At 38.0% G+C, this 26,178-nt stretch overlaps 1 protein-coding gene across 6 annotated transcripts in view; it reads right to left on the reverse strand.

Moving 5' to 3' along the window:
* Positions 1 to 4,228: 4,228 nt before the first annotated feature.
* The window catches only part of LOC101862848, a 23,962-nt gene continuing 2,012 nt past the window's right edge, over positions 4,229 to 26,178 (reverse strand). The window contains exons 2-8 of one of the 6 annotated variants that reach the window (XR_004858840.1): positions 23,918 to 23,985; positions 22,541 to 22,578; positions 21,448 to 21,491; positions 20,620 to 20,694; positions 16,695 to 16,821; positions 11,705 to 11,811; positions 4,229 to 8,398 (exon numbers count right to left, since the gene is read on the reverse strand). Coding sequence is in view for 3 of the 6 variants with exons in the window: in XM_035971078.1 (XP_035826971.1) it covers positions 7,851 to 8,398; positions 11,705 to 11,811; positions 16,695 to 16,821; positions 20,620 to 20,694; positions 22,541 to 22,565 (882 nt within the window). In the remaining 3 variants the exon portion in view is untranslated. The remainder of the gene's footprint in view (positions 8,399 to 11,704; positions 11,812 to 16,694; positions 16,822 to 20,619; positions 20,695 to 21,447; positions 21,492 to 22,540; positions 22,579 to 23,917; positions 23,986 to 26,178) is intronic. The other 5 variants (XR_004858841.1, XM_035971078.1, XR_004858842.1 and 2 more) reach the window with 5 other exon arrangements.

Below are 26,178 nucleotides of genomic sequence, written 5' to 3' on the forward strand. Positions count from 1 at the left end.
CCATAGTTTTCGGTCTTCAATTCCTCACAGGTCACGTGGTACAGTTCCCGTTCTATAAGTGTAGAATTCTGTGGCCCGTTCCCACGGACCCTTGTTAATGAAACTCTTCTTGTAAAAAGGTAGAAGACTTGAAAAAAATACAGAAAAAAATAACACTGCACAGAGGGCTCACGCTGTCCTAGCCCTGGCAATGGGGTGGAAGTTTACGACACACATTCCCCCAGCGATACAGTTACTTAAGCTCCCATTAGACCTTTGTTAGGTGCTGTCTACTTTCCTCGACTACACGGCCTAATCCAGCTCGCGAAGTGCTGTGTATGCATGTGTGTGTGTGTGTGCCGCTGAGATTTAACACTCATTAATTACATCAAATAACTTTTGAGGCAACTTTTTCATTAGATGAAAACTAATTAGAGAAGTTAGGAGGTGAAACGTTTTCGTCCCCAGCATCCAGAAGAAATTAACGTAGAACAAAGAGAAGGAAGCCAACGGTGACTTTTCTCGTTTGAATAGTTCTCAAAATGCCGTGGCTCACCCTGAGTATGGAAAAATCCCCACTGTTTTGTTATTATTGTCTGCTATTTGGTGGTAAAGAAGTGAAAGCAACCTAATTAAGCCCCACCCAAATTAAGGTCGACCCACCGCCACTGCATACAGGATGCAAGTGTGGATAAGACGCAAGAGCCCAAAATTTAAGTATGAACCATACAACGCGGGTCTAGAAGAAAACTATTCTCTAAGTCTAAGCGATATTTAGCCAATTTTACAGGAGGAAAAAAAATTCTGATTTCAACAGAACGATTTGCAAATTCTTGGATCAAAAACTCACATGTAGTGTAGGAAAAAACAAACATGGGCTTATTTTGTAAATCATTTTCTAAAAAATTTCTTCCATTCTTGTTAAATCAAACAAAGTGTCACTCACAATACTTTTTTCTGAACAAAGTGTGAGGAAAACTTTTCTACAGCAGTGCTTAGAATAGTTTTATTTGTTTTGGCGGAGCCAATTGAGGAGAAAAGTCTTCTAACTTATGCACTTACAATAGTTTTTTTCATGTTCTACCACCGTGAAAAGTACTTTAACTGCTACAGACAATGGTAATAATATTTTTCTCAAAAAGTTTTCTCAAGTAGGAGAAAGAATACATGTAATTTTTCTTTGGCTGTAACTCAGTCACTTTTTAAACTACGGCTCTGATGTTTTAACACAAGTTGCATCCCTCGGTGGAAGTTAAGGCCATTGAAAAATCTCCATTTCGGCCGAAATGTCCCTTAGAATAGTTTTCCTTTAGACCCGTGAATATGTTCATTGGATATGACCTGCCAACTTTTTCACGGCTAACATCATCACTTTTTTTGTGGATTTTAAATATCTAATAACTTCAAAACAAACAAATCAAGGTTATTTTACTAAAATCGTCAAAACTCCTCATTGCCATCATCAAAAAAGTCTCTGATCTCATCATCATTCATCTCAATAGTATCGTTCCTGGCATACAAATCACACAAATTTTGGTCAGAAATCTTATTTCATATCTCTTAGATAAGATGCAGGGCGACATTGAAGCCCTGCTTTTCAGGTAAAAAGTTGGGATTATCTAAGGAAAACATACAGACACACACTAATACAAACAAGCACTCACACACATACACGCACGCACACCAAAAACTAGGAAGATAAGACGAAGCGTAGCCTCTCTATTCCCTTGTTCGCGGGCCGAGTCAGTTCGCGAAGTCATCTGCCCATTACGCGAGGCACGCCAGCCAGCGAACCCAGTATTCGCCTATTATAATTATGCATCAATGATCTGCTGATCAACGTGCTTTTTACCATTCCTAAATAAACAAATACCGTATTTGTAAATAGATATCTAGATTCTACACCTAGAGCGTGCTCATAAAAACAAAGTTAAACAAAGATATAATATAGATAAAGGAATAAATAAGCACTTTGAGGAACGAGGTAGATCTAGATTCTAGATATTATCTACATCTCTTAGCTGTCCCCCTAAAATACAAGCATTACGAGATAAGGAACTCTGTTGTTTATAACTTTAAAAATGACAAATTAGAGTTGTCATATCTATTATTTTTACAATTCACTCCTGAGCAATGTTGCACAGGGTGTCTTTGCCTTTGACTCTTGCTCTTACTCTTAGGCTTTGGTACTGGTACCTATGTCTCAGTTTCCATCTCCATGACTATGAATGGAAGTGTCACTGGCTGAACAAATCAAAAAAAGATCTTCATGAACAGGAAAAATAAAAGTGTCACTGATTGAATAAATCACGGATGAAAAAACACAATATCATCATCAAACTGAATGTCAATGGAGAAACCAATTCATGAGATTATTAAGCTTAGTGAAAAGGACAAGATGATTGATCTAGATCTATCTAGATTCTAGAGTCAAAATTCCACTTACACAAACCATCAATAATAATATCACATCAAATGAATTAAATCAGATATTAACCACATCAAGTTCCATCGTTCCGTAAAAACATAAAACAAATACAGAGCACAGCAGTTTTTAGCACAGCCTAGCCCAAGGCCCTGTGGTTAGCCGAGCACGCTTAACGCCCAGACGAATTCAGCCGAAGGCCCATCCCTTAGATGCTTAGTGGCCTCTACGCCGTGTCTTCCCTTCCTTGTATTTTCTCACACCCAGACATATTCACAAACACATGCAAACATATATCGCAACCTCAGTGCTTTCTTATCGTATTTCCACGTTTTTCAACAGTGAAAATGTGACATCTTCTGCAGCTCATTCTTTGTTATGAACTGTTTTCACTGCTACTAAAAATGGAGATACAACAAGAAAGCACTGGGGTCTTGATATAGAAATAAATATGTAAATGTGTACACAAGAACATCCACATATGTATTTACACAAACAAAAACATATGCACACACATCCCAAAATCAACTTAAAAGACTATACATCTCTTCTTCTTCTCTGCATTCACACCAACTTTATAATATCAGGGACTTAAATATCAAAATATGCGTTGCTGATCAACAAAAAAGGATGATGTGAGCTGAACTAAAAAATGTAGAATAATTTTAAAATAATATTGCAATACAGGTAACAAGGACTACGATAAGAAGTAAGCTGGATTAGAGAGGAAATCCAATATTAACTCTACCTACAGCCAGCATAGATAGAATTGTTTTACAGTAAACAGCAGCTCTTGTGGAGTTCTTGTGGAGCTATAAAAGTTCTAGAACTGTTGACATCTAACACACAAACTCTGTCTTTCCTTCTGTGAGTTTCCAGAATGTTTATTATCATTTAAGAGAGAAGAAGAAGAAAAAAAGTTTTTAAAAAACACAATCGACATGAACAGTTTAAGCCAATTAGCCAAAGACATATTGTAAATGACCCATCACACCCCCTTTCCACGCAAATTGTAAGAACACGCAGCGGCAGATATGTACCTCTAAAATTAAAGAAATAAAAATATAAATTACCATCTTGCATAAAGGATATTGTCAGAATAAGCATCAACCGGGATTGCTCTTTCGGGTATGTATCTTATATAACTTTAAAGATCTTGTAACTAAATTCCTGCATGTGGTTGAAAGATGCATCTGATGTGATACAAACATTTTGTCAGCTTCAATTTTCTTTTTATATTGAATTTTAATTAAAATAATGCATGTATATCATTTAAACTTTTATTTTTATGTATACCTGCATGTGTTTTTATGGTCATGTACCACGAAGAAAAATTTCCTTCTGGGATAATAAAGTATTAAATTATCCTATCTTATCTTATCTTATAAAAGAACAAATTATAAATATAAAATGACCATTTAAAAACCCAACACATTACATTTCATTTAAATAATACTACTAGATTAGACCCTAAAAAAAGAAATACGTTGTGCATATTTGTCCATTGTAAAATAAATGTTCTATGTTTAACATAAGCTGTTCATAAAAGCTCAAAAACTGTAACAGCTTCATGTCAGGTATTGAAAAGCACTTAGGCACAAAAAAGAACGGCAAGATGGTTTAAGTAAACAAAGAATTCAGAATAAGTTTCTGAAGAGACATTTGTCAGTACTGAAAAGAAATATAACTGAGACAACTTTGCTCAGACTCATGGATGGACAGCACTTGGCGTTACTGCTATTACCAACAGAAGACAATAAAGGTATAAGTAATAAAATAAAGGGTGACGACAAAAAAAAATGACAACTCGTGAACACATAAAGAGAAGTGGTTAAAACAATTATAATTTTGAAACAGCTACTTCAGATCTTAAGATACACCTACATGTACTGCCCTCACGTCATCATAAATTACAACACAGGTGCATTTTGCACTGATGAGCCAATTCTGCAAGCTTCATAAGAATAAGAATACAAATGGCATCCATCATGTAAATAACAACCATTTCGAGCTTGGGTAAATGTAGAAAAGTGCCAGACAAAAAAGAACGGAGGGGTGAGGAAATGAGCAAGTCTATCAAGTGATATCTTCAAATCTCATCCGCAAGCTCTGCCCTGAGAAAATACCAATGTAACCATCCTTTAACCTTCTCTAGTTGACCTGTCCAAAACCGGCCAGTAATATTGTGGCGCTGGAGTTCAATCCCACCACAACTAGCCAGACACCCACGTTGCTTTTCTCACAAGATTTCTTCAACGGTAAGCTTGGCTACAATAAAAATTGATCACACACATTAAGTTGCAGTCTCACATTACTTTCTATCGAGGAAAGTGTGTCAGAACTGGCATTAGCAGTCAGATTTCATTTTCACATTTATTAGGTGCAAAAGCAGGTGAACACTAAGAGGTTCGTAAGTATGAGGAAGCAGAACAAATGGTTGGTTATTGCTGGTGACGACTGCCAACAGGAAAGGATTAAAGCATACATTGTATAAGCTTTTCTTTCACCAATGCATAAATATATCTGAAAAGTAAATCTTTAAAGAGAATAAAACTATAATTCACATATTTATCGTACTTGCAATGGCACATTATTAGTAGGAAAGAGATCGTAAGTTTGGTTTTGAACTTAGTTTCTCACATTTCAACAAAGACATCATGTATCAAATAGCAATTAAAAATCCCTGCAAATTGTGTTCAATTTTGCAGTGATCCCAAACTTATTATTTCAGCTACAAACTAATACTAATATCTCATGCCTCATGCTGACTTTTAACTTCTTTAACAGTCAGACGACAGGAAGATAGGTAATATCTGAATTTGTCTATACAAAGGAAGAACATTTTATCAAGTTTATTTGTCCATTTGTCTGGATATATAATGTATCCAAGACAGCCTGGTTTCACCCTAACTGGCAAGGACACAGCAGCCTACCTCCTAAATGAGACAATTTGTGATAATAAATGAAAAAAAATATAATAATTAAAAACCCGCTCAATCAACTGACATTAAAAGCTAAGAGAGTTCTATCTCGACCTCATAATGCATGTTTCAACCTTAGGAGAGAGACTTGATGAGCAGCATACGCTTAAACCCCACACCGCAATCAGACAAACCCAAGAAGACATCCAGTACCTGTCACTTATCAAATTTTCAATGGCATATAACCGCTTCTAACTCCTCATCTCCCGCAAGCGAGCTCACCGTTGAAACTGTACCGCCTGTGAGCTGCTAGCAGCAGCTCAGGCACATTCCTTTATGACCACTTTAGACTTCAAATTAGTTTTCAGCAATTAAAAATGTGGATCTCTTTTACCGGGAATTCATTTATCAGATGAAGAACTATCAAAACCTATTGTTTTGATTTAGTAACCAATTTAGTGACTTGTATGTCACTTTTTAGATTCGTACCAAAAGAGGGTCCCGGCGTAGTGGATTTACCCCCCCCCTCCCCCCCTCCTCGGAGATAAAGAGTTAAAACAAGTTATCTTTTGGTGGCTACAACTACATGTGCATATATATACAGTAGAACACAGCTATAGAGTGACTTTAGGTTCTGGAAGACAAATGCCTCTGTAGACGAGTTCCCGCTAAAGGAATGCAAACAGGTTTCCAGGTTCACCTTTGAAAAGGCCAAAAAAGGAAATTATAAAAGAAGTTGCTGACATACTCATGTCATCAATGTTTGCATAAGGATCCTCAAGTAAGGTTCAGACTGACAACAGTAAAAAGAGTTCAGTAATTAAATAACTCTTTAAACTTATGGTACAATTTCAAGCCCAAACACAGAATTGCCACCATCATCATCCATCCAGCGACGGGCAAGATGGGGACACGGACGGAAATGTGATGACTATTGCACAATTCATTAAACAGATACACTAGTTTTGCTTGAGAAAGAGACCAGACCTCAACATATTTTACAACCTTCACATTAAGGCAAAATTTTAAATAGATGACCAAGCCAGACCAATTGTCCCCAGTGGTCCTAAAAAAATTTTTTAGCATGTTCAGTTCACAAAAGAACAATGACATTTCTTTCAAAAGCCGTTATAGTCAAAGAGGTAAAATAAGTAGAGTGCAAAATGACAAAAACCATAGCAGCATCAATGACTTCACCATCCTCGCCCGCAGTTGCTTTACAAGACCAATGATCTGGTTAACTCTTTCAGGACGTATCGCCGATATATCGGTGGAAAAATGAGTGAATTAGTTCTTGAGGTCTCGCATCAACAAAACGATCTAACCAGACTCAGTATAAATATCATAACTCAAACAAAAATTGGAATATTGCATTCAAATAAAAAGCTGCACATTCAGAAATATAAGGAATCTGCTCATGGCTTATATGATAAGATAGCTATGCTGATTCGCTTGCACATGTTTAGTGTGTGTAATTTTTTCCATCAAAATGTATTTTTCTCACCACATCGCCATTTCTAACCCTTGCAATGCATACTTATGTTCAAAATTAATCCTTGTTTTGTATTGGAATGTATTCCTTATTCAATTTCCTTCAACTTGATATGTCATATGTTACGTTTTGAGTGATGGTTATGCTTATATGAAGTTATTTTGTACATCACCTGTGTAGTACATCACCTGTGTAGCCCAATAGAGTCACAATTTAATTACTTCTAGACCCCAAAACAACTACGTTTGGAAAGAGTTAATCAGAACAAGGATATAGAGCAGAGAGAATTACTATAATGAAAAAGTATATACCATAAATCACTTCAATATTTTTTATAAAATCACCGGGTACAAAGCTTTCATCAATTCATCAAGTTCCCTGCCATAATATCTAGGCACATAAAAAGGCTGGTACATTTTCCTCACTCTAAGGAAACTATGGCGGTGTACACAGGACTGTTTTATGAGCTGTAAAAGAAGTGGCTGAACGAAGGAAACATAGGCCAATAATTAAGTATAGATGCCTGAAGCTGTAGAACATAAACTACAGCCTGGCACGCACACACAGTAAATACTCATAGTGAAACATGTAGTGCCTACATTGAGAAAAGATTTTCACTATTTTCAGGTCCTGAATTTTTTCTTATTGACTACTCAGGGTAAGACTCTGTCATATATATATTTCAAAATGGCATTTGGTGAAGTCTTACACAAGGCAATATCCTTTTTATTATTTTAAAAACATGTACAAAGCAAAATTCGTACGTAACAAAGGGACTTCTGCATCCCTCCAATTTTGTTATGTGCATAGATTGTATTCATTAACACTTTTCACCCAAGCAGCGCGCCAGAGCGCGCAACACTTATCCCCCCGGACCAGGATACAGGTGCAGTACACACTATATCACACCAACGCCGATTGGCATCCCGTGGGGGCAAGGTGTTAAATGTGGAACCAGCATTTTCTTAATTGCTATTAAAATTTTTTAATGCATCACAGACAGACAAGTAAAAATGCATGGGACATGGCCTATCTAAAATGAGCTTTCAATGGTATATTTTCCAGGGTCTCGCATAACTTCCTGATACGAAGGTAATGGCATCGCATCCTGTAAAGTATCAAGAAGTTGACTGTCAGCGTCTCCTCCAGACAAGGTGTGAGGGTCTTGTGAGGCTGATGGAGGCAAGTTGACTTGATAATATTGGTCATTCTGGGATGGAAAACTTTGACCTGGGACATTTATCTGTCTATTTGCCGTTGTCCTATAGCCTCCAATACTGTCATGTTGATCATTTCCATCAGTCCTGTGAATATTGCTATCCGTTGGACCTTCACCATTAAACATGTTGCCATCTGTGGTGAGCTCAGAGTATGCTGGAGGAGAGTTTCTGTTGTTTCTCTGATGATCACCATGGCGGGAAATGTTACTGGATCTGACAGAATTGGACTGACCATGCTCAGTAGGCGCTGTTTGTATTGGCTGTCGCCTTGGCCGAAATGTATCTTCATTTTCTGTTCGATATTGAGTCCCTGATCGTCTGATTTCCCAAAAGGAAGATGAATTAGAAGATCTATGCACCGCTGAAAAGCAATAAAAGTAACAAATATTTGATGAATGTCACCTTAAACTTAAAATCAAAATTCCACATATAACTACTTCCCTCCATCTAGATTTTCATCTGCTTTGGCATGACTCTTTTAAACCTAACACATTTGAGAAAGTAAAGCTTAGGACTTTAATCTCCTTTCATGCAGCCTATATACTTTTCTGTGATTGTACTATGAACATTAAAGATCAAAAACAAAAGACAAAAAAAAAAAACATAAGTTCACTGATTCATATAGAAAAGACAAACATAACAAATAACAAGGAATAAAAATTGAGAACACTATTAATGGTATCCCAGGTATAGCACCCTGCTTTGAAACTACAACATTTTTGTTGTTAAAAAAAGATATATCCATGGGACCACATTTAACTCACTTGAGCCTGAGCTATTTTTCACCCAACATCCATTGCAGCCGGGCAGTTTTGGGTAATATTGAATAACCAACTACAAAAAAACTGTGAAAGCTGTCATAAGAAAAACATGCAACAAAACAAAGAAAGAAATGCTCTCACAGAAAAAAAATTGCATCTTATTTGTCCGAATAGTTTAAATTTGTGAGGCAGCATGGTGGAATCAGGCTCTCGTCAATTTTTGGGCATTTAGAGTTATTGGTATCATCTTAAAGCGTGTTCACTTGTCTTTATTTGGATGGAAAAAATATCCATTTATCTTGAATACACTTGCAAATGAAAGAGGTGGGGGTCACCTGTTTTCAGAGGTAAAATTACTGAGAAAATGACAGCTAAAGACTAGTTATTCCCTTATATTTGAAGAGTCCATGGTAACTGAAAACTTACATTTTTTGGGCCTTTAATCAACCTTTTTCAGAAAAATCCACACAGAAGGGAGTTCTTTAATGGGCATGAAAGGTGTTGAGCCAAAAAACAAAAATTTGATAAAAATTCACAAACCTGCGGAAAAATGCAAGTTTCTTCAATTTAATTATTTTGACGAGAGCCTGATTCCACCACGCTGCCTTACATTTTATCAATAAATAAAACCATCTATCGAAATGCGGAGGTGACAGACTTAGTCCATTATAGCTCAAAAAGTGTTGCACATAACTTCACCAAATTTTTTATGAAACGAAACAAGTGGGTCAACTGTTGGCTTGCCGCATCCCGTAGTTGGTAACCAAAAAACAACAAAGATATCGCACATCCAAATATGCGGGATTCGGCCACCGGGCCGGGGGCGCATACCCGTAAATACACGGGAATAGGCTCAAGTGAGTTAATAAACATTGTCACATAGACACCTAGAAATAATGAAAAAACAAACTTTTTTTAAAAATTACACCATACAAACCATCAGTACTGGAAGGTGGAATTGATTAACATCTTAAAATTTGGAAGAACAGCGTGCTTTCTAATTCTACCACCTTCCTGAACAGCATGAAAGTAGAAGGATACTTGGAGAAACAAAGGAGCACATGAGTCTATACCATAGAACCGACAACAGAAAATTATACTACAGTGTGAACAACGTCTTCAACAGCATTGAATTCAACAGAATTTCACATTCAGCAAAAGGAGAAAAAATACTCATTTTAGAAATTCATAACAATCAATATTATCCATAGTATAAATAATACATGGATGAATCCTTTAACCAGTAACCTCCGACCCAAGGAAACAGCTTATCATCAGCTACTCGAGGGAAGAAGTGACATCCTTCTTTCTTTTTCTCTTACATTACATGCGTACTGCGCATCAGAATTTGGGAAAGCCTGTCCCCAACACCCAGTCATTTTGAGTAACCAGTCAGTGACCTTTGAAAGACACTGACATATGCATTTCAGATTCAATTTAAAACCTGAGCATGTGCTGGGGTGGAGACAGGTTGGGTGTGTATATGTATGCGTTTGTGTAATTGTGATCATGTGTGTGGTGATGTTACCCCTAAAAACCTAGAAATATGACATAAAAGAAAAACTGATAAAGATTTTATGATATGTGAGGCATCGTAGTAAATCAGGCGCTCACCAAAATAAGGAAATTTGAAGAAAACATTTTTCCACCCGTAGAGCAATTTTAATTTTTAGAAATTTGTTTGGGGAGCAAAACCTCTGTCCATTTAAAAACTGATCCAAAAATTCCAAAAGGGACACCTCCCCCCCCCCCCCCCCCCCCCAATGATAATTGTAGCAAAAATAATATGGTAACCTGATGCAATTAAAATGGCACCAGAATACACTGTCAATTTTAGGTCACGTTTGTCAGACCTCGCTTTGACAAAAAATTCAACAACTGCAGAATTGCTGGAAGGACTCACGAAAGTTGTAGGTGAAGGAAGTTTGCAGTGTAGTTCAACCTGTCCAAGATGAAAACGAAGGGGAACCAGAAAATAAATTCTGTCTTGGAAATTTTTCACCTTGGACAGGGGAATTTACGGGAAGGGGGGGGGAGGGGATTCCATGGGGCCAGCCAGTATGCAGTGGCAACAAGGGTTTCCTGTCCGTCAACAAGTAGGGTTCGAAACTTAACACCTCTCAAGAGCAATCCTAACCTCTCTGATAATGGTATGCCTGAGTCTTAACTTATCCATTGCTGCCAGTGAGTGCATCTCACAGGATCACTGTTTGACCTATAAGAACAAAAATGATTGATCGTCTCCTTTCTTTACACCCTTAGCCCCATCCATTAATGTAATAAGCATAATCAACCAATGCCATCCCTTCCCTGCGTGTAACGATTCGAGGAACTTTTTTCTCTGCTGGCCGTATGATCAGGGCAGCAGGCAGTGTTCAAGTTAATTTCACACCTCTGGCTACTCAGGAAAGCTTCCATGCTGGAGTGCCACTCAAGCACTTTGACAAACAGTGATGAGACTTCACATCCAAACAACCATAACCATTGGTACCACTTAGGGGTCACATGGCGTGGCATAAAAGTTAGCGGGGATGGAACCAAACTAGGGAGTTTTGTCTCAAATCAGGGCTGAGTGGGCAAACTACTTTACATCTAGAAGAGGTCAACACCATCTAAAGGAAAGGAATTTCTCTTTCCATTTCTGGATTGAGCAGGTTTCTGTTTTATAGAAGTAATTATGGAAAAATCTATCAAGGGGGAAGCGAGGAGACTTCTGTCTTGAACAGGTTTTTGTTAAAGCAGGTTCAACTCTATTTTCATATTTTCAATTACAATGTTTTCTACGTAGCAAATCATTTTTCAAAAGACTGGAAATGTATCACTATATCCCCAGCATTCATTCATTTACACTTCCTTATTAGCAGCAAAGAAGAGATAATATTTCAGAGTATAAAATGATATCTTACAAAATCCGCTCCTCCGAATAAAGCAGTAGAGAATAATGGCGATGGTAACCAACAAAAAGACTGCAACAGTTACTCCTGCACCTGCAGCAATGGCCTGAATTTCACCTCTGAAATTAAAAGAAAACAGTAAATGAGACATCAAACACATTCAGTCTTCCAAGCTAGGCATTGTCATAAAGTGAGGGACACAAAACTCTGCATACATTACAATCAATAGACTACCTGTGGACACAATAACTGTCACTTTTGAAAGGAAGAAAACAGACAAAGACATGAAAAAAGAATTGGAAGTGGCAAGCAACACCAAATCATCCACCAACCAACCTTCAACATATAGATCAATCTTCATATCCAATACCCATACCAACCGTTTACCCCTCTGAGTTGCTGATGTGTGTCATGACTACAACTCAGAAACCACTCATAGGCGCCTGCCACGTCCACTCAATACACTGGGTACTTTACTTTCAACTTCCTGTCATCTAGCCTATCTTCAGACAGGGCTACAACTAATTACTTTTAAGAATACCCTTTCAATTGACATAGGCCTGTATGAAAAACATTTAGACTTTTCTAATGATTAAAAAAAAACCCAACATGGTCATGATTTCTCGATGGAGTTTTGAGCTTTAAACTAGTATCTCAGTATTGCTGAGCCAGAGTCCACGGGAACAACAAATACAAAACATATATGATGAGGCAGCATGGTGAAATCAGGAGTTTGTCAAAATAGTGAAATTGAAGACACCGGCATTTTTCTGCCATTTGGGCAATTTCTATCAAGTTTTTGTTTTTTGGCTCAACACCTTTTATGGCCATTTAAAATCACACCTGTGTGGATTTTACTGAAACGTGATTAGATGCACAAAAACGCAAATTTTCAGTTCCCGACTACCCTCAAGCTATCAAATTCACCAAATTTTAGAAGCCATTTTCTTTCTAATTTTATTTCTGAAACCGCGTAACCCCAACTCCCTTCAATCGTGAATATCTCGACTTCTATTCAAGATGGATGGGCTTTATTTTTTTTATTGAAAGAAAGAACAATGAACAGGCTTTAAGATGATATCAATAATCCACATGCCCAAAAATCCATGAGCGACCAATTCCACCACACTGTGAGGCATAGTCTATATATAATGTATACAGTCGAACCAAAGACTGTGTATACCACAGAATTCTACACTTAGTGTAGAATTCTGTGGTGTATACCAAGATATTGCACTTCCTCTTTGGGCTTTTGTCCACGGCCGTGGCGGGCTCGTATTGCAGCGTAGCACGTGATGGGCTACGTCACTAGGCGACACTAGGTTGGTTTCATCGCCGACTGCTTGGGGTGTGTATGCGGGCATGTGCGTGTGTCAGTGTGTGTGTGTGTGTGTGTGTGTGTGTGTGTGTGTGTGTGTGTGTGTGTGTGTGTGTGTGTGTGTGTGTTTATACAGCTTTTTGGGGGGAGGAAAAGAGGAGGCACAGAATGGTACAGGCTAAGTCTATGGAACGAGAATTGCTGAGATTGTTTAATTAAAGATAACAAAAATTAACACAAAAATGAAAACAAAAAGAACACAAAGAAAGAAAAATGAAAAAGGGTTGGGGTTGAGTAGGTGGATTAGAAGGAAGAAAAGAAAACTGAAAATCAACAAACAAAAACACAGCAAGATGTTCACCGATCGAACTCATGTTGTTTGTTGTCCAGTCATTTCATATATCGCAACGATGGTTATAGTTTCGTAGTTTGTCTAGCTCATAGTCCCTGGTCGACATCATATTAATTACAGAATTTCCAGACAAATAATGACATTATGTGGTATGTCCAACTAAAGAAGTGAATGTATTGTGGCGACACGATGCAGTCTTGCTTTACAATTTCTTTATGACTTGATGTTGCAATATTTTATAACAATGTCTTGCAGATTCAAACTGTCATTTTCTCTTCTTAATGATATAAAACAACAACTAGTTGTTTCCCCATCACCTGGGTCCTGAAATACGACGACTGGTGCTGTGTAAAGAGAGTGACATTATTTCTCTCGTGAGGGAGCGTTTTCCATAGTAGTCTTGTCAGATTATTACATTTCTTACATGAAAGTTTAATTCTGACAGCTATTCTGACAGCTATTCTCTGACCAAATTGACATCATAATAATATTATGGATCCCTGTAGTCGTGCTGGGTGAATTGTAAGTTAAGGAAAGTAAAAATAAACTCGCTTCCGAAGAGGATTCATTTTTATACATTAAAAAAAATCTCATGGAGACCAAACCTTGATTCCGAATAAAACAGTTTTAAATCAAGCTATTGAAAGCTTGTGCTAAAACCGCAAATCTGCATTGGATACTAGCGACAGTGAGGTATAAAAATTAGAATATTTTGGCCTGCTTCAGGCGTTCCACCCTATGAGAAGAAAGAAAACGAAGCCCGCTTACAGAATTAAAGTTGCAATATGGGATAGGGAAAATTGGAAGCAGTATATGGGAAACTAGAGGTGAGAGATGGGAAACAGAAGGTGGGATTTGGAAGATGGGACAATGGTCATATGTGTACAATAATGACTGTATAACACCAGGTCAGCCAGAAAACGGAGGCAGATAGAAAAAGACAGGAAATAATAATTCTTATTATATAATTTTTTTTAAACATCTCTCTCTCTCTCTCTCTCTCTCTCTCTCTCTCTCTCTCTCTCTCTCTCTCTCTCTCTCTCTTTCTTGTTCTCCCTCTGTCTGCCCGCCCCCCTTCTCTCTCTCCCTCCTTCTCTCTTTCTCCCCCCTCTTCTATTTCTCTCTCTTTCTCCCCCCTCTTCTATTTCTCTCTCTCTCTCTCTCTCTCTCTCTCTCTCTCTCTCTCTCTCTCTCTCTCTCTCTCTCTCTCTCTCTCTCTCTCTCTCTCTCTCTCTCTCTCTCTCTCTCTCTCTCCCCCTTTTCCCCTCCCCCACCCCCCCCTCTCTTTCTCTCTCTCTCTCTCTCTCTCTCTCTCTCTCTCTCTCTCTCCCCCTGTCCGCAGACAAAATTGCACACATTCAACTCAAGAGCGCTGGGACATTTGTTCAGGCTCTTATCATAGGCCACCTCGTGCCAGCACAAGGAAGCGCCCAAGTCTTGCGCGGCCGCGAGATAGGGCAATTGAAAACTCTTCAGCTACCTATATAAGATAATCAATTCTACAAACATCCAATTCCAATTACATAATTGTGCAATAGATATATGTAATATGGTAAAAACAACTGGCGAATGTAGTGACACAAGCCCATTCAAATACACAAAGCATAAATTTCAAAATAGAAATCAAGTTGTTGCAAGGTATACTGACTGACAAAAGAAATGTAAAAATTTCACAGTACCAATATTGTAAATAAATTACACCACTGGCGAGTAGTGTACATTTACACCTGCTAAATATATGTCTGAGATTGTTTGATCGACCGGATATAAATAATGAAATGAGTTCATTGGCCATTTAGGCAGCAAACAAGAAATATTTGACGAATACTCTCTGGGACTCAAATGTTGCATAATTTGGGCCATGCATTGGCACTCAGCCAGCTGTGTAGCCTATACCTATAAATTCTGTGTGCAGAGTGTTTAAATCGGTTGGATACAATACAATTGGAACATCAGGAGACCAAAATTTCAGACAGAAAATAGCAAAAAAAGCAAACGGACTACTTCAAGCCAGTGAATCTGCTAACGAAATGTCAATAGACGTAGACATTCACATTAGTAGGCCTACCATCAATCACTTGTGGAATAATTTCCTTGCCACTATCACCACTGCAGATCAAATCTTAATACACAGACGAACAGCGATAACTGTGGCCCAGGACCGGTTCATAGTGTGTCAGTACTGCCAGGATCCATGGGTACCAGCCTCAGATATTTCCAGAAACACAGTTGTAGCAACTAGGAAATGACTGAGTCACAGGACAGGGAGACAGAGATTGACAGCTGCTGGTCTTCATTGAAGGTGTCCAAGTCAGGGAACTTTTCTAACCTTATGTCATGTCAGCATTGACTGCAGTGGTTGTAAGCTCACATAAAATGGCAAAATCAACAATGGATAAGAGAACTCTTCATTGAAGAGAGCAGATTCTTTGTGGATCCTGTAAATGGTCGCATTTTATATGGCGCAGAGATGGACAATACTTTTTTGAGGACTGAGGACACCATCTTGGAACCTTGAGAAGATAAAAGTGTAATGATTTAGTGCAGCCTTTACCGTAAGTCAATTTGTCAGGGCTGTAATCTTCCATTCTGTCAGCCATGGACACAAAAATTGTGTCACTGCTCAATGGTACATCATGTAGGTCTTGATGCCTCAAGTGGTGCCTTTTTTCCATCAGAACTTCCTCTTCCAGCAGGATTTCAAAAGACCCCATATTGCTTGTGCCACACAAGACTTCCTGAGGCAGAATAACATTAACTTGCTGCCCCATCCAGCTCGCACACTGGACTAAAATTAAACCCTGTTGAACACCTGTTGGATGCCTAACCGTATGCACCCAAGGTTACAAACCCAAAAAGCAGGGAAATCAACTCAATGACAGACTCTATATATTGCAGATATGCAGCAGTAAGTGAGGCCTGAAATGGCATTACAACATACTGCCTTTAGGAAACAAGGTCAAAGTCACGCAGTGAACACAGTAACATCAAAATTGCTGAGTAGTATTCCTCAAGTGATGCCACATCTCACTGGTAACTTTATACAAATAGAAAATTATTTTGAACTTGAAGAATAATTGTTGCTTTTTTATTTGCCTCATTCGTGCATACTGTAGTTCTTTTGCCAGTCAATATATTTGAAGTAACTAGGAATTTAGGAGACGAAATACAAAATTCGAGAGATATCATCTTTACTTTAAAAATCTCAAGAAAGCGGTTTTTCAAAGGGACATATAATTCTCTGTTACTGTTTAAGGCAAAATAGTTGATCTCTGAAAGATACCACCAAAGCATTATTTTCAGAAGTAGGGAGAGACTGCATCTTTACTTACTGAGACAGGGAGGAACAGCAACGCTCTTCCTCATCACCACAGCAGCCTTCTTCGCAAAATGTACTACCTATAGAGTAGCCATTTTCCTCCTCTTCATACTTGCAACACCACTTGCCTTTCCCATCACCTAAAAACACATTGAAACTGTACTGAAAACTTCAAAATTATTAACTCAACACAGTTTCTAAGTAGTCAGCCTCTGAGGATTGGGCAGTCGCCCAATAAAACTAATATTTCACTGTAAACAAAGCGTATTAATTAAAAACCTTTCTTGTAAAGAAAAAGAAGTTACTCTGCAGCACTGGTCATCAAAGAATAGAAAGTGTCAGGGTACGCAGAATTTTTTTGTTCTCCAAGTTTTACTGTTGGAGGAGAAGAGTCCTGCTTCTGATGACTCTAATAAAATTATCAAGATATCTTTTGCATGCACAGCTTACATTGGCCTACAGTTCCTTTGATCCAAAATCCTATTGTAGAAAGCTGTGACAAGGTCATTTCTATCAATGAGAGTTGAAACATGTTATGCACAGGCCACTTATCACAGTTCTGGCCAGACCAGAGATTTCAGTATAATCAGTATATCGTTTTGGTAAAATTATCTCTTCACATTCCATCTTTTCTTCACATTTCAACACCACACCCATTTACTGCAAAACCCCATTCCTAGAAGAAACATCACAAAAACATGTGACTGAATATAAGACTTGAGATACTCCAGAATAATACTAAGTCAAATCTTAAAATGGACAATTGTTCTCCAAATAAAAAATAAAGGTCTCTGGGTCTTAAGACAAAACTATAGCTTAAAATTCTTTTAACAGCAGCCAGTTCAAACCTTCTTTTAACTCTTTCAAACCGTTAGCCATGTTTCATGGCTCCTGTTACTACCAATCCAGAACCGCCTCAAAACCAGTCATTTGTTTTGTAATAATCGAAAGTGAAATCTCAGGCTGAAAAATAACCATATATTTAGCATTATGTTGAGATAGGCTATTATTTCCCCTTTATACATGCATAATGCATGTGGCTAATATTGAAAATTGAACTCAAAATCTTTAATTTGTCTGAGGGTAGGCAGAATCAGAAAGTAGGTCACAGATAAGGCCCAGTCAGGACGAGGAAAATCCTCTGGAAGTGAAAGAGGTCAGCTACATCCAACTACTACTCATATTCGTTTAGAATGTGATTATATTCAAAACACGGCAATGATCTTAAATTCTCTCGAGCTTATCTTCGGTACCATTTATTATGTCACAAAAACACTATGGAAGCTATATATTCACTTCGCCCACACATTTCAGGATTAATGTTATTCGTAAAAATTTGGCTGAAAAATGTCCTGGAATGTTCTTTCTTCTGCATGTCAGAAGAACACATCTCCTAACAGAAGGAAAACCTTAAACACTGGTATAAAATAAACACAACTCAAGCTGAAGAGGGTGCTCCCCTTTCAACAAATAAATCGTCATAGGCTATGTGAGAATGACCAACACCCACAGGATTGCAGCGGTGCTGTCAAACATGTATCTAGGTTTAGACCAGCACTTTTAGGACATAATGATATTCCTGAAATTAAGATGACTGATTTGCTTAACTTTGTGGAGTTCAGGATAGAACCAAGAACATTAATGTTTTTACACATACTGTATGGGTCTTACTTTGATCCCCGCCAGACAATCTTCAGAAAAAAGCTGTTTTCCTTCCCCAAGACTGTCGCTGTATCAAATACATACGGAGCAATCTATTTCTCCGCAGTCCCTCTTAGAGCATTGACATATCAAACATGAACTGGCCTGGATATATATAGCAGTATGTGCAAGAGCAGCTCAGGACCGTAAAGGATGGAGGTCATTACCTGTCAACCTCTGAGTCAGAGAGATGACACTTCCAGGTATATTAAACTGAGAGAATTTCTTCTGCACATGTTTGAATGTTGTTGTTTTTTTACATTTGAAACAATGTATAGAACATGGAAAGTATAGATTGATATGAGTTGAAGGGAGCCAGTTTTCTGTTTACTGGTGGCCAAAAGCTCAATGAAAGTGAGGAGAACTATGGTAACCTAGATGATACAGCCTTTTTCTATTTCTTTTTGTCATTATCATACACAATAGGTTTGGACAGCTAACTCCCTTAAATGCCTTCATGGCACTTTTCTGTATGCAGAAACAGCTGTCAGCTTTTTTCAATCCAAATAACAGATCCTGCAGAGTATCTTGGCAATCAAAGCAAATGCCATGCAATGTCTGAGAGAGAGAGAGGCAGGAGATTTACGCCAATGGAAACATTGCACATGGTATGTTACAAGTGTAACTGTTCATGAGCCTTATTTCACCACTGATAATTGCTGGTGTTTTACTCCTACTAAGTTTTGAGCAAAATAAATTCATTCTAAACAAAAAATGAATACTATGATTCTACCCTGGCTTCAAAATTCAACTTTACCCCTTCAACAAGAACCAAAGCAGCTCAGGGATGACCCCACTTCACCTCCCATAACTTTTTTATTTTTATGAATATTTCCTCATGAATTTCTGCATGTATATTCTACATTGAACCATATTTCTATTTATATAATTTTAGAGGGTTTTCATTAAGAGATAGACGGAGAAAAATTGGAGTTTGTAAACATGATGCCAAAAACAACACCACCAAACAATATAAAACAACACACATTCGAGTAATGATAAACTGAGACCAAAAAAAGGGGGAATACATGTTGTGTGAATGTCAGAAGGTAAAGAGACTTTTCCTAGCTTATACATGCTCACACAATCCATATATACATAGAAATCTATGTACGTCCATCTGTGTTTACTGCCAATAAATCATTTTTGTGGTGTGTAAGATCTAGATCTAGACCTAGAGATCTGATCCTCTCTTGTCTTTGAGCTAAAATCTGAATCTGACACTTTCAAATGGGGGGGGGGGGAGGGAAATGGTGGTAAACATAAAGGGAAGGTACTGTACCCCAATAATAATTACAAGATTTTAACAGTAACTTCCCTTTTAATTGGCAAAAAAACCTCTGTCACAATCCCACGGTAAATTCTACGGGCCATAGGTACAGCGCTACACGGTTCATGCCCGTAAATTCTACGGGCGTGGCAGTGAAGAGGTTAAATACTCGTAACTCAATGTACCTTATATATATAGGTTGGGGTGCAGAACGCTGAAAGGGAATAGTGAGACAAGACTAACTTTTGATGCCCAATTGATCATATTATCTTTTTCAAACACATCAAATCAATATTAATTTACTATCCCTACAGCTTGACTGATTTTTAAGCAAAGTAAGGTATCAATAATTTCTACACATAAAAGCTCAACAATTTCAACTATCTTCAAAATTGATGAAATAAGGCTTACTGTTCATAAACTTTATTATTCTTCCTTTCACTGTCTCTACTTTTGCCCTATTACGATGTGAAAGGCACAAGATAATTAAATAATATGTTCCTTCTAACTCATTTAATTACAAAATTCCCATAGACATGTAATATTAACATCAACAGTACACATCCTTAAAAGACCCATATCAAACATTACCCCCTTCTGGTTCACAGAGAATGAGAATGTGATCGTTTTCAGTTATGAACTGTCACTTACCAAGTGGAAAAATTATAATTAATTTTAAAAATTATCCTTTATTGAAATATTGATGGCACTTAAATTAAATTCCACAGATTTTTAGTGAAACACCACTGCGGAGTTTAGGATGTACAGCGAATATATAGGCCTATGATTTTAACACTTTCATCAGTTATATCAAATTGTCATTGACTGCTTAAAGTTAAAGTCAAGTAAGGAAATTTTACACAAATTTCTCTGCAACAATAGACAAAAGTGACACAACTAAAACAGTTCTGAGCTGATGACTGATGTCTACAATGGATATATGTACTCGATAATTAGCTTCACTTACCCTCATTTTTTCTATTCTCATACCATCCATGTGTATTTTCTTGGCAGTACCCCTCAATACAAGGCACTTGATAACCTGGAAAACAGTTTATGTGAAAAAGAAAATGATTTAGATTCTACCTTAATCAGATATGTTGCCCTTGATGGAAAACAGGTAATTTTTTTTTTCTTTGCACAATCAGTTGTGTGCACCTTAAAAAACATACATTCTTCATGACATCATACCCAATCCTCACAGAATTCAAAGCTTCCCATGCTTTATCCAATTATTGTCTTGTTGTGTGCCCTTCTTTTCTAAATTATTATTAAGACCTGCACATGGCAGTAGGCCAGTTGTTATCTCATTCCCCTTTTGTGCAGGTAATTAGGTTTATCTAATACATTGTACATTGAGCTCGGGGGGGGGGGGGGGGGGAGTGGTTCAAGTATTGCCAGATATTCTAGGTCAGCAGGCTAATTTAAAAAACCTGAAGTGGAATAAAAATGCAGTTTATGAAAAAAACATATTATATTATAACATTGGTGTAAAGTGCATAGTGAGTCAGAAAGTCTCAAATGAGACTCATAAAACATGTCCCCATTTTTATAACATTGGGTTTGTTCTCTTTCCTTAACCTGCAAAGACCTAATCTAAAGAACATGTCGATAAAAATCTAACCAAACACGTTTGATACATTTTGCTAATGAGATGATTATGAAGATGAAAATTAACAAAAACTCTAGTTTGGTAAATGCTTTGATAGCATGCAACGATCTTATAAAACAAGAACTTTTCACAACATAAATAATAAAATGAATTTGACAAGAGCAAACAGTCAAAGGAAATTACTTTAAGTCAGGATAAGTCATGCAGAATATGACCCAAGTCGCCTTCTTTGAGCACCAGCACATGAAAAGGAGTTGAGACATGTAAGACATTTGGTAAAAATACGAGGCAAATTGCTGAACACTAAAACTAAATAAATCCATTTTTTCTTTCTTCATTTACAAAGAAAGAATCACAGAACAGTCCCTGCATAGATCTAGATATAGTTTCATTAGTTAAAGAATACAAAATAGAGTAGGCCTACAGCCTAGAGAGTGTCATTCTAATCTTGTAGACCTAATAGAAATAAACTTTGTGACATGGTTAGGCATCAGAAGCTCTATGTATCTTATAGTTAGTTAACCATCTGGAAAAACACCAACAAGTTGACATATATATAATATATTTAAAAATATAAAATAGACTTTTGGTACAGTCAGGGATTGTAGGAGGTAGTGAGAAGATCTTAGGTCTCTGAAGTAGGAGCACTTGGACAAACGATGATAACAATTTTCCTTGGAATGTTGAAGAGAGCAGAGCTTGGATTCTTGTGTCGGGCCTGCTGAGTACAAACATTCAAGGGTATGAGTGTGAAGTCCTCAGGGCCGAACATGGCTTGATCCTTTTTGTGTGGCTGGGTAACACTTGTACCGGACTTCATGTCAGTATCCTGAGCCCAATATCTCATAAAATACACTATAAAAGGCTGCAATCCCATCCAGCTTAGACGTTAGAGAGCTTCCCAGCAAAGTGTGATTTTTTGGATTGGTAGGGTAAGTTAATGACTTCCAGGCTTCATATTATGCTGCCGAGAAACTTACATTAGAAAAACATTAAACATCACAAGAAGAGACAAACAAAGAAACAAAACCATCAGACACCAACATCAAGTGGGCATCAAATCAAGCATGAAATACATTGAGAGACAACAAATAAGGCGGTTTGGACAAGTTAAGAGAATGGGGGCCACAACAGCCAGCCTCTTATAAACTTGTTTAAGGCCTACAAGAAGCAATTCAATGGCTTTATGGCAAAATAAGGATGGAAAAGAAAAAGATTCATCGACAGAGTCAAAGAGTCCCTCCAAAGGAACAAAATAACGATACAAACAACAGACCTGATCCCACGTCCAACAATTGCATCTCCCCTTGACAACTCGTGGTATAAGAGGGCAGAAAATGTAAAGTAAGTTAATAAAAAATGTAAATTCTGTTTATAACAGATTACTTTCATCCTCTCAATTCTGTGCATGAAATATCATGTTATAGGTTACTAATTTCTTAATTACAGCCAGAACTGAAGGACACAGGAAGTTATTTGGGCAAATTTCATACTCTGCATTTTCTGAGAGAAAGGTGAGAGACTTGTAAACACCAATGGAAATATCACACAAGGTATGTCGTCAGTGGCGTTGCATGGGTTGCAGACAAGGTGGCGCATAATTGGAAAGTGAGCAAAAGGGCAATCTATAGGCCTTATACTAGCTACTATTAAAATTGTAATGAACAGTTGGCGGGCGCTCTGGTGTGGTCTGTTCTTTCTATTGCTTTCTGCAAGTCTGTGTGCGTGTGTTTGCATGTGTGTGTGTGTGTGTGTGTGTGTGTGAGTGTGAAAGAGAGAGAGAAAGAGAGAGAGAGAGAGAGAGAGAGAGAGAGAGAGAGAGAGAGAGAGAGAGAGAGAGAGAGAGAGAGAGAGAGAGAGAGAGAGAGAGAGAGAGAGAGAGAGAGAGAGAAAGACAAAGAGAGAGTGAGTGTGATTGACGACCAAACATTGTCAGTGTCTGACCTATCAGTAAAAAGCAGACAATGGAAACAGTACAATTTCTTTTTGGACAAGCTCACCATAAGCCATTCATACTTATCATACCACATACAGGAAAAAGAGCGAACATTGTTTTTGAGCTCAAGATCCCGCGGCTGAAGTGGACTTATGCGCACTTTCTCTTCTAACTGTAGCCAGCTGAATGGCGCAAGAAGCAAAGCGTCAATGTGATTCATCTAGATTTCTAGAGAAAGTCAGGTAGAATCTCCAGGATATCCCGTAATCTACATCTATCGATATTTACATCTCTTTCTAGATGAAACCTCATAAAAGCTGCAATAAAGTGAAACAATACTAACAACTCACTATGCTCACAATCTGAGAAGATTAAAAGATAATTTCTTATTACTTGGTGCAGCACCAAATACCAGACTCAATTTGAAAATTTACCTTAACAAGACTTGCTACACAATAGAGGGAGAAAACAGTTTCGATACCCATTCTTCATTGAGTCACCGTAGACTCTAGTGTAGTAGATAGGCTAGCGGAAACTTGGATCAAATTTTTTGCCTGCGAAGAGGAGTTTCATGCACCTTCCTTCTTGAGCGGGAAGAACGATGCCTAGATTTTTTCTACAGTGATAAAAATAACTTTGGAGCAAAGATTCAGTTTGATCCCAGCAGACACTACCGCAAGCGGTGCCACAAGCATAACCCATCCTCGCTCAACTCACTGTCTGTCTTTTCACAGGTGCAGCCAGTGGGTGACGGATCACAAGGATATGTAGATCTAGAGCGCTGACTGGTTTAGAACAATTAGAAATTGGGAGGGGTGGGGGGGTGAAGGCCAGGGTTAGGTGGAGCGTTTGCACCAATTGAACCAATGGCGTGCCGCCACTGTATGTCGTAAGTGTAACCTAAATAAATGTTCAGCCAGGCTCATAAATAAAAATTCTACAGTTTAAAGAATTATTTGTTAAAAGATATATCGATCTCGTTCGAAGAGTAAGGTTAGATCTACATTTCTGAACTATGGTGTGGGACCGCCAGATGGCCTTTAGTGTAGCCAAGCTATTGTTTTAGAGAGGTTAGTTTTTTTTAAATAAGAAAAAAAATTGGGCATTATATATTTTATTTCAGTTTATTTACTGCTGTTTTCAGACTAATGGTGTTGGGTTAAAAAGCAGACTCTACCATATGTTTTTGTGGCAAGGAATGAGAGAGTGGAGACGGAAACGAAAGAAAAAAAAAGTCATGGGACTTCAGCATAATATGTCAAAGCAGCCCATTTCCTGAATGATCGATGGCATTGCAACATGGTGGTCTAAAGGTTTGGCTGTCAGGCTTTTAACTGAAAGGTAATAGGTTCAAACCCTGTCAGGGGCCCAACAATATGTCCTTGGTAAAATCACTTCAATGCACGAATTTCCCTCACTTTACTCAAGTGACAATGGGTTGTACCGGGTGTATAGATGCCGAAAATCTTTTCAGTTTGCTAGTGTCTGAGTGCTTGATCAGCTGCTTGTGCTGTATGCATCCCATGAAGCTAAGAATGTCAGTAAGTGTACTATGGTCTGCTGCTGGGTAATAATAGTTGTAGGTGCATTATAGGCTTGTCAAAAACAATATAACAACATTAACAATGCAAAAGGCAATGACCCTCAACACCACAAGGTACTAGAGGCCTGAACATAAAAAAGTAAAAGTAAGATCATTTTGATCTGCCTCCAATTACTAATATATCTAGCCCTGTAAACTTCATTCTTTAAAAAAGCACATAATATGAGAGAGAGAGAAAGAGAGAGAGAGAGAGAGAGAGAGAGAGAGAGAGAGAGAGAGAGAGAGAGAGAGAGAGAGAGAAGAGGGAGGGGGGGGGGGGAGGGAGAGAAAGAGGGAATATATTATAGCGCCTCAGACTGAGAGAGAAAAGAGAGAGAGAGAGAGAGAGAGAGAGAGAGAGAGAGAGAGAGAGAGAGAGAGAGAGAGAGAGAGATGTGCAAGTCGTGGTGCCTACCTGATCAGCTACACCGTTCATTAATATTATGTAGGCCTATTGACAATATTGAAATCTATCTAGATCTATTCAGATCAGCTAAGTTTTTAAGTATTATTGATTGATGAAAGGTGTGATTGGCAAGATCATATTAGTTATGTTAAAATACAATTTTAGAAAGGCTGGTGGGAATAAGATTTTCTCTTATTCTCACCCCCCTGACAAAGGGGTGAAAGTTTATGACACATTTTTCCCCAGTGAAACAGTTACCTATGCGTTCATTGGACCTTTGTTGTGAGCTCTACTTTCCACGACTACACAGCCTCATCCAGCTAATAGACGGTACATGTTTGGAGCGCTTTGTGTGCATGTTTGTATGTGTGAATTAGATAAATTTGGAGGTGAAACGGCTTCGTCCCCACCATCCAGAAGAATTGGAAGAGATGGAAGGCAAAGGTGACTCGCCTCGTTTTAAAGCTTCTCAAAATGCCGTGGTTCGCCATGAGTATAGAAAAATTATCACTGTTTTGTTCTATTGCTTGCTATTTGGTGGTAAAGAAGTGGAAGTGGAAGCAACCTAAGCCCCACCCAAATTTGGGTCCACCCACCGACACAGGACAAAGAATTGATTTACAAATTAATAATTTGAAGTGACTATTTCTCCAAACGCTCGGGAAAATAAACTTGAAGTTGATGTCTCTTTCTCCGAACGTTTCCGTTCTCGAGATTTAGGGTTATTTGCCAAATTTATAAGGCGTCATCTCTCATTCTGCCATTCTGCTAGAACGGGGAAGAAGCATTTTGTGCATCCTATTCAATTTCTAGAGCTAGAGATTTTAAAATGTCTAAATATTCAGATACTTCAGTTGTGGTTGGGACAACGTTCCCGGACTATACTTCATTTGAAAATGCCTTCAAAAGGTACCTGTAGCGAGATTTTGAATTCAGTCACCCCTAAAGCAAAAACTAAAATCCTTCATGTGAACAAAAAAAATCCCTCCC

This window comes from Aplysia californica, unplaced genomic scaffold (genome assembly GCF_000002075.1).
Source record: "Aplysia californica isolate F4 #8 unplaced genomic scaffold, AplCal3.0 scaffold00015, whole genome shotgun sequence".
Lineage (NCBI taxonomy): Eukaryota > Metazoa > Mollusca > Gastropoda > Aplysiida > Aplysiidae > Aplysia > Aplysia californica.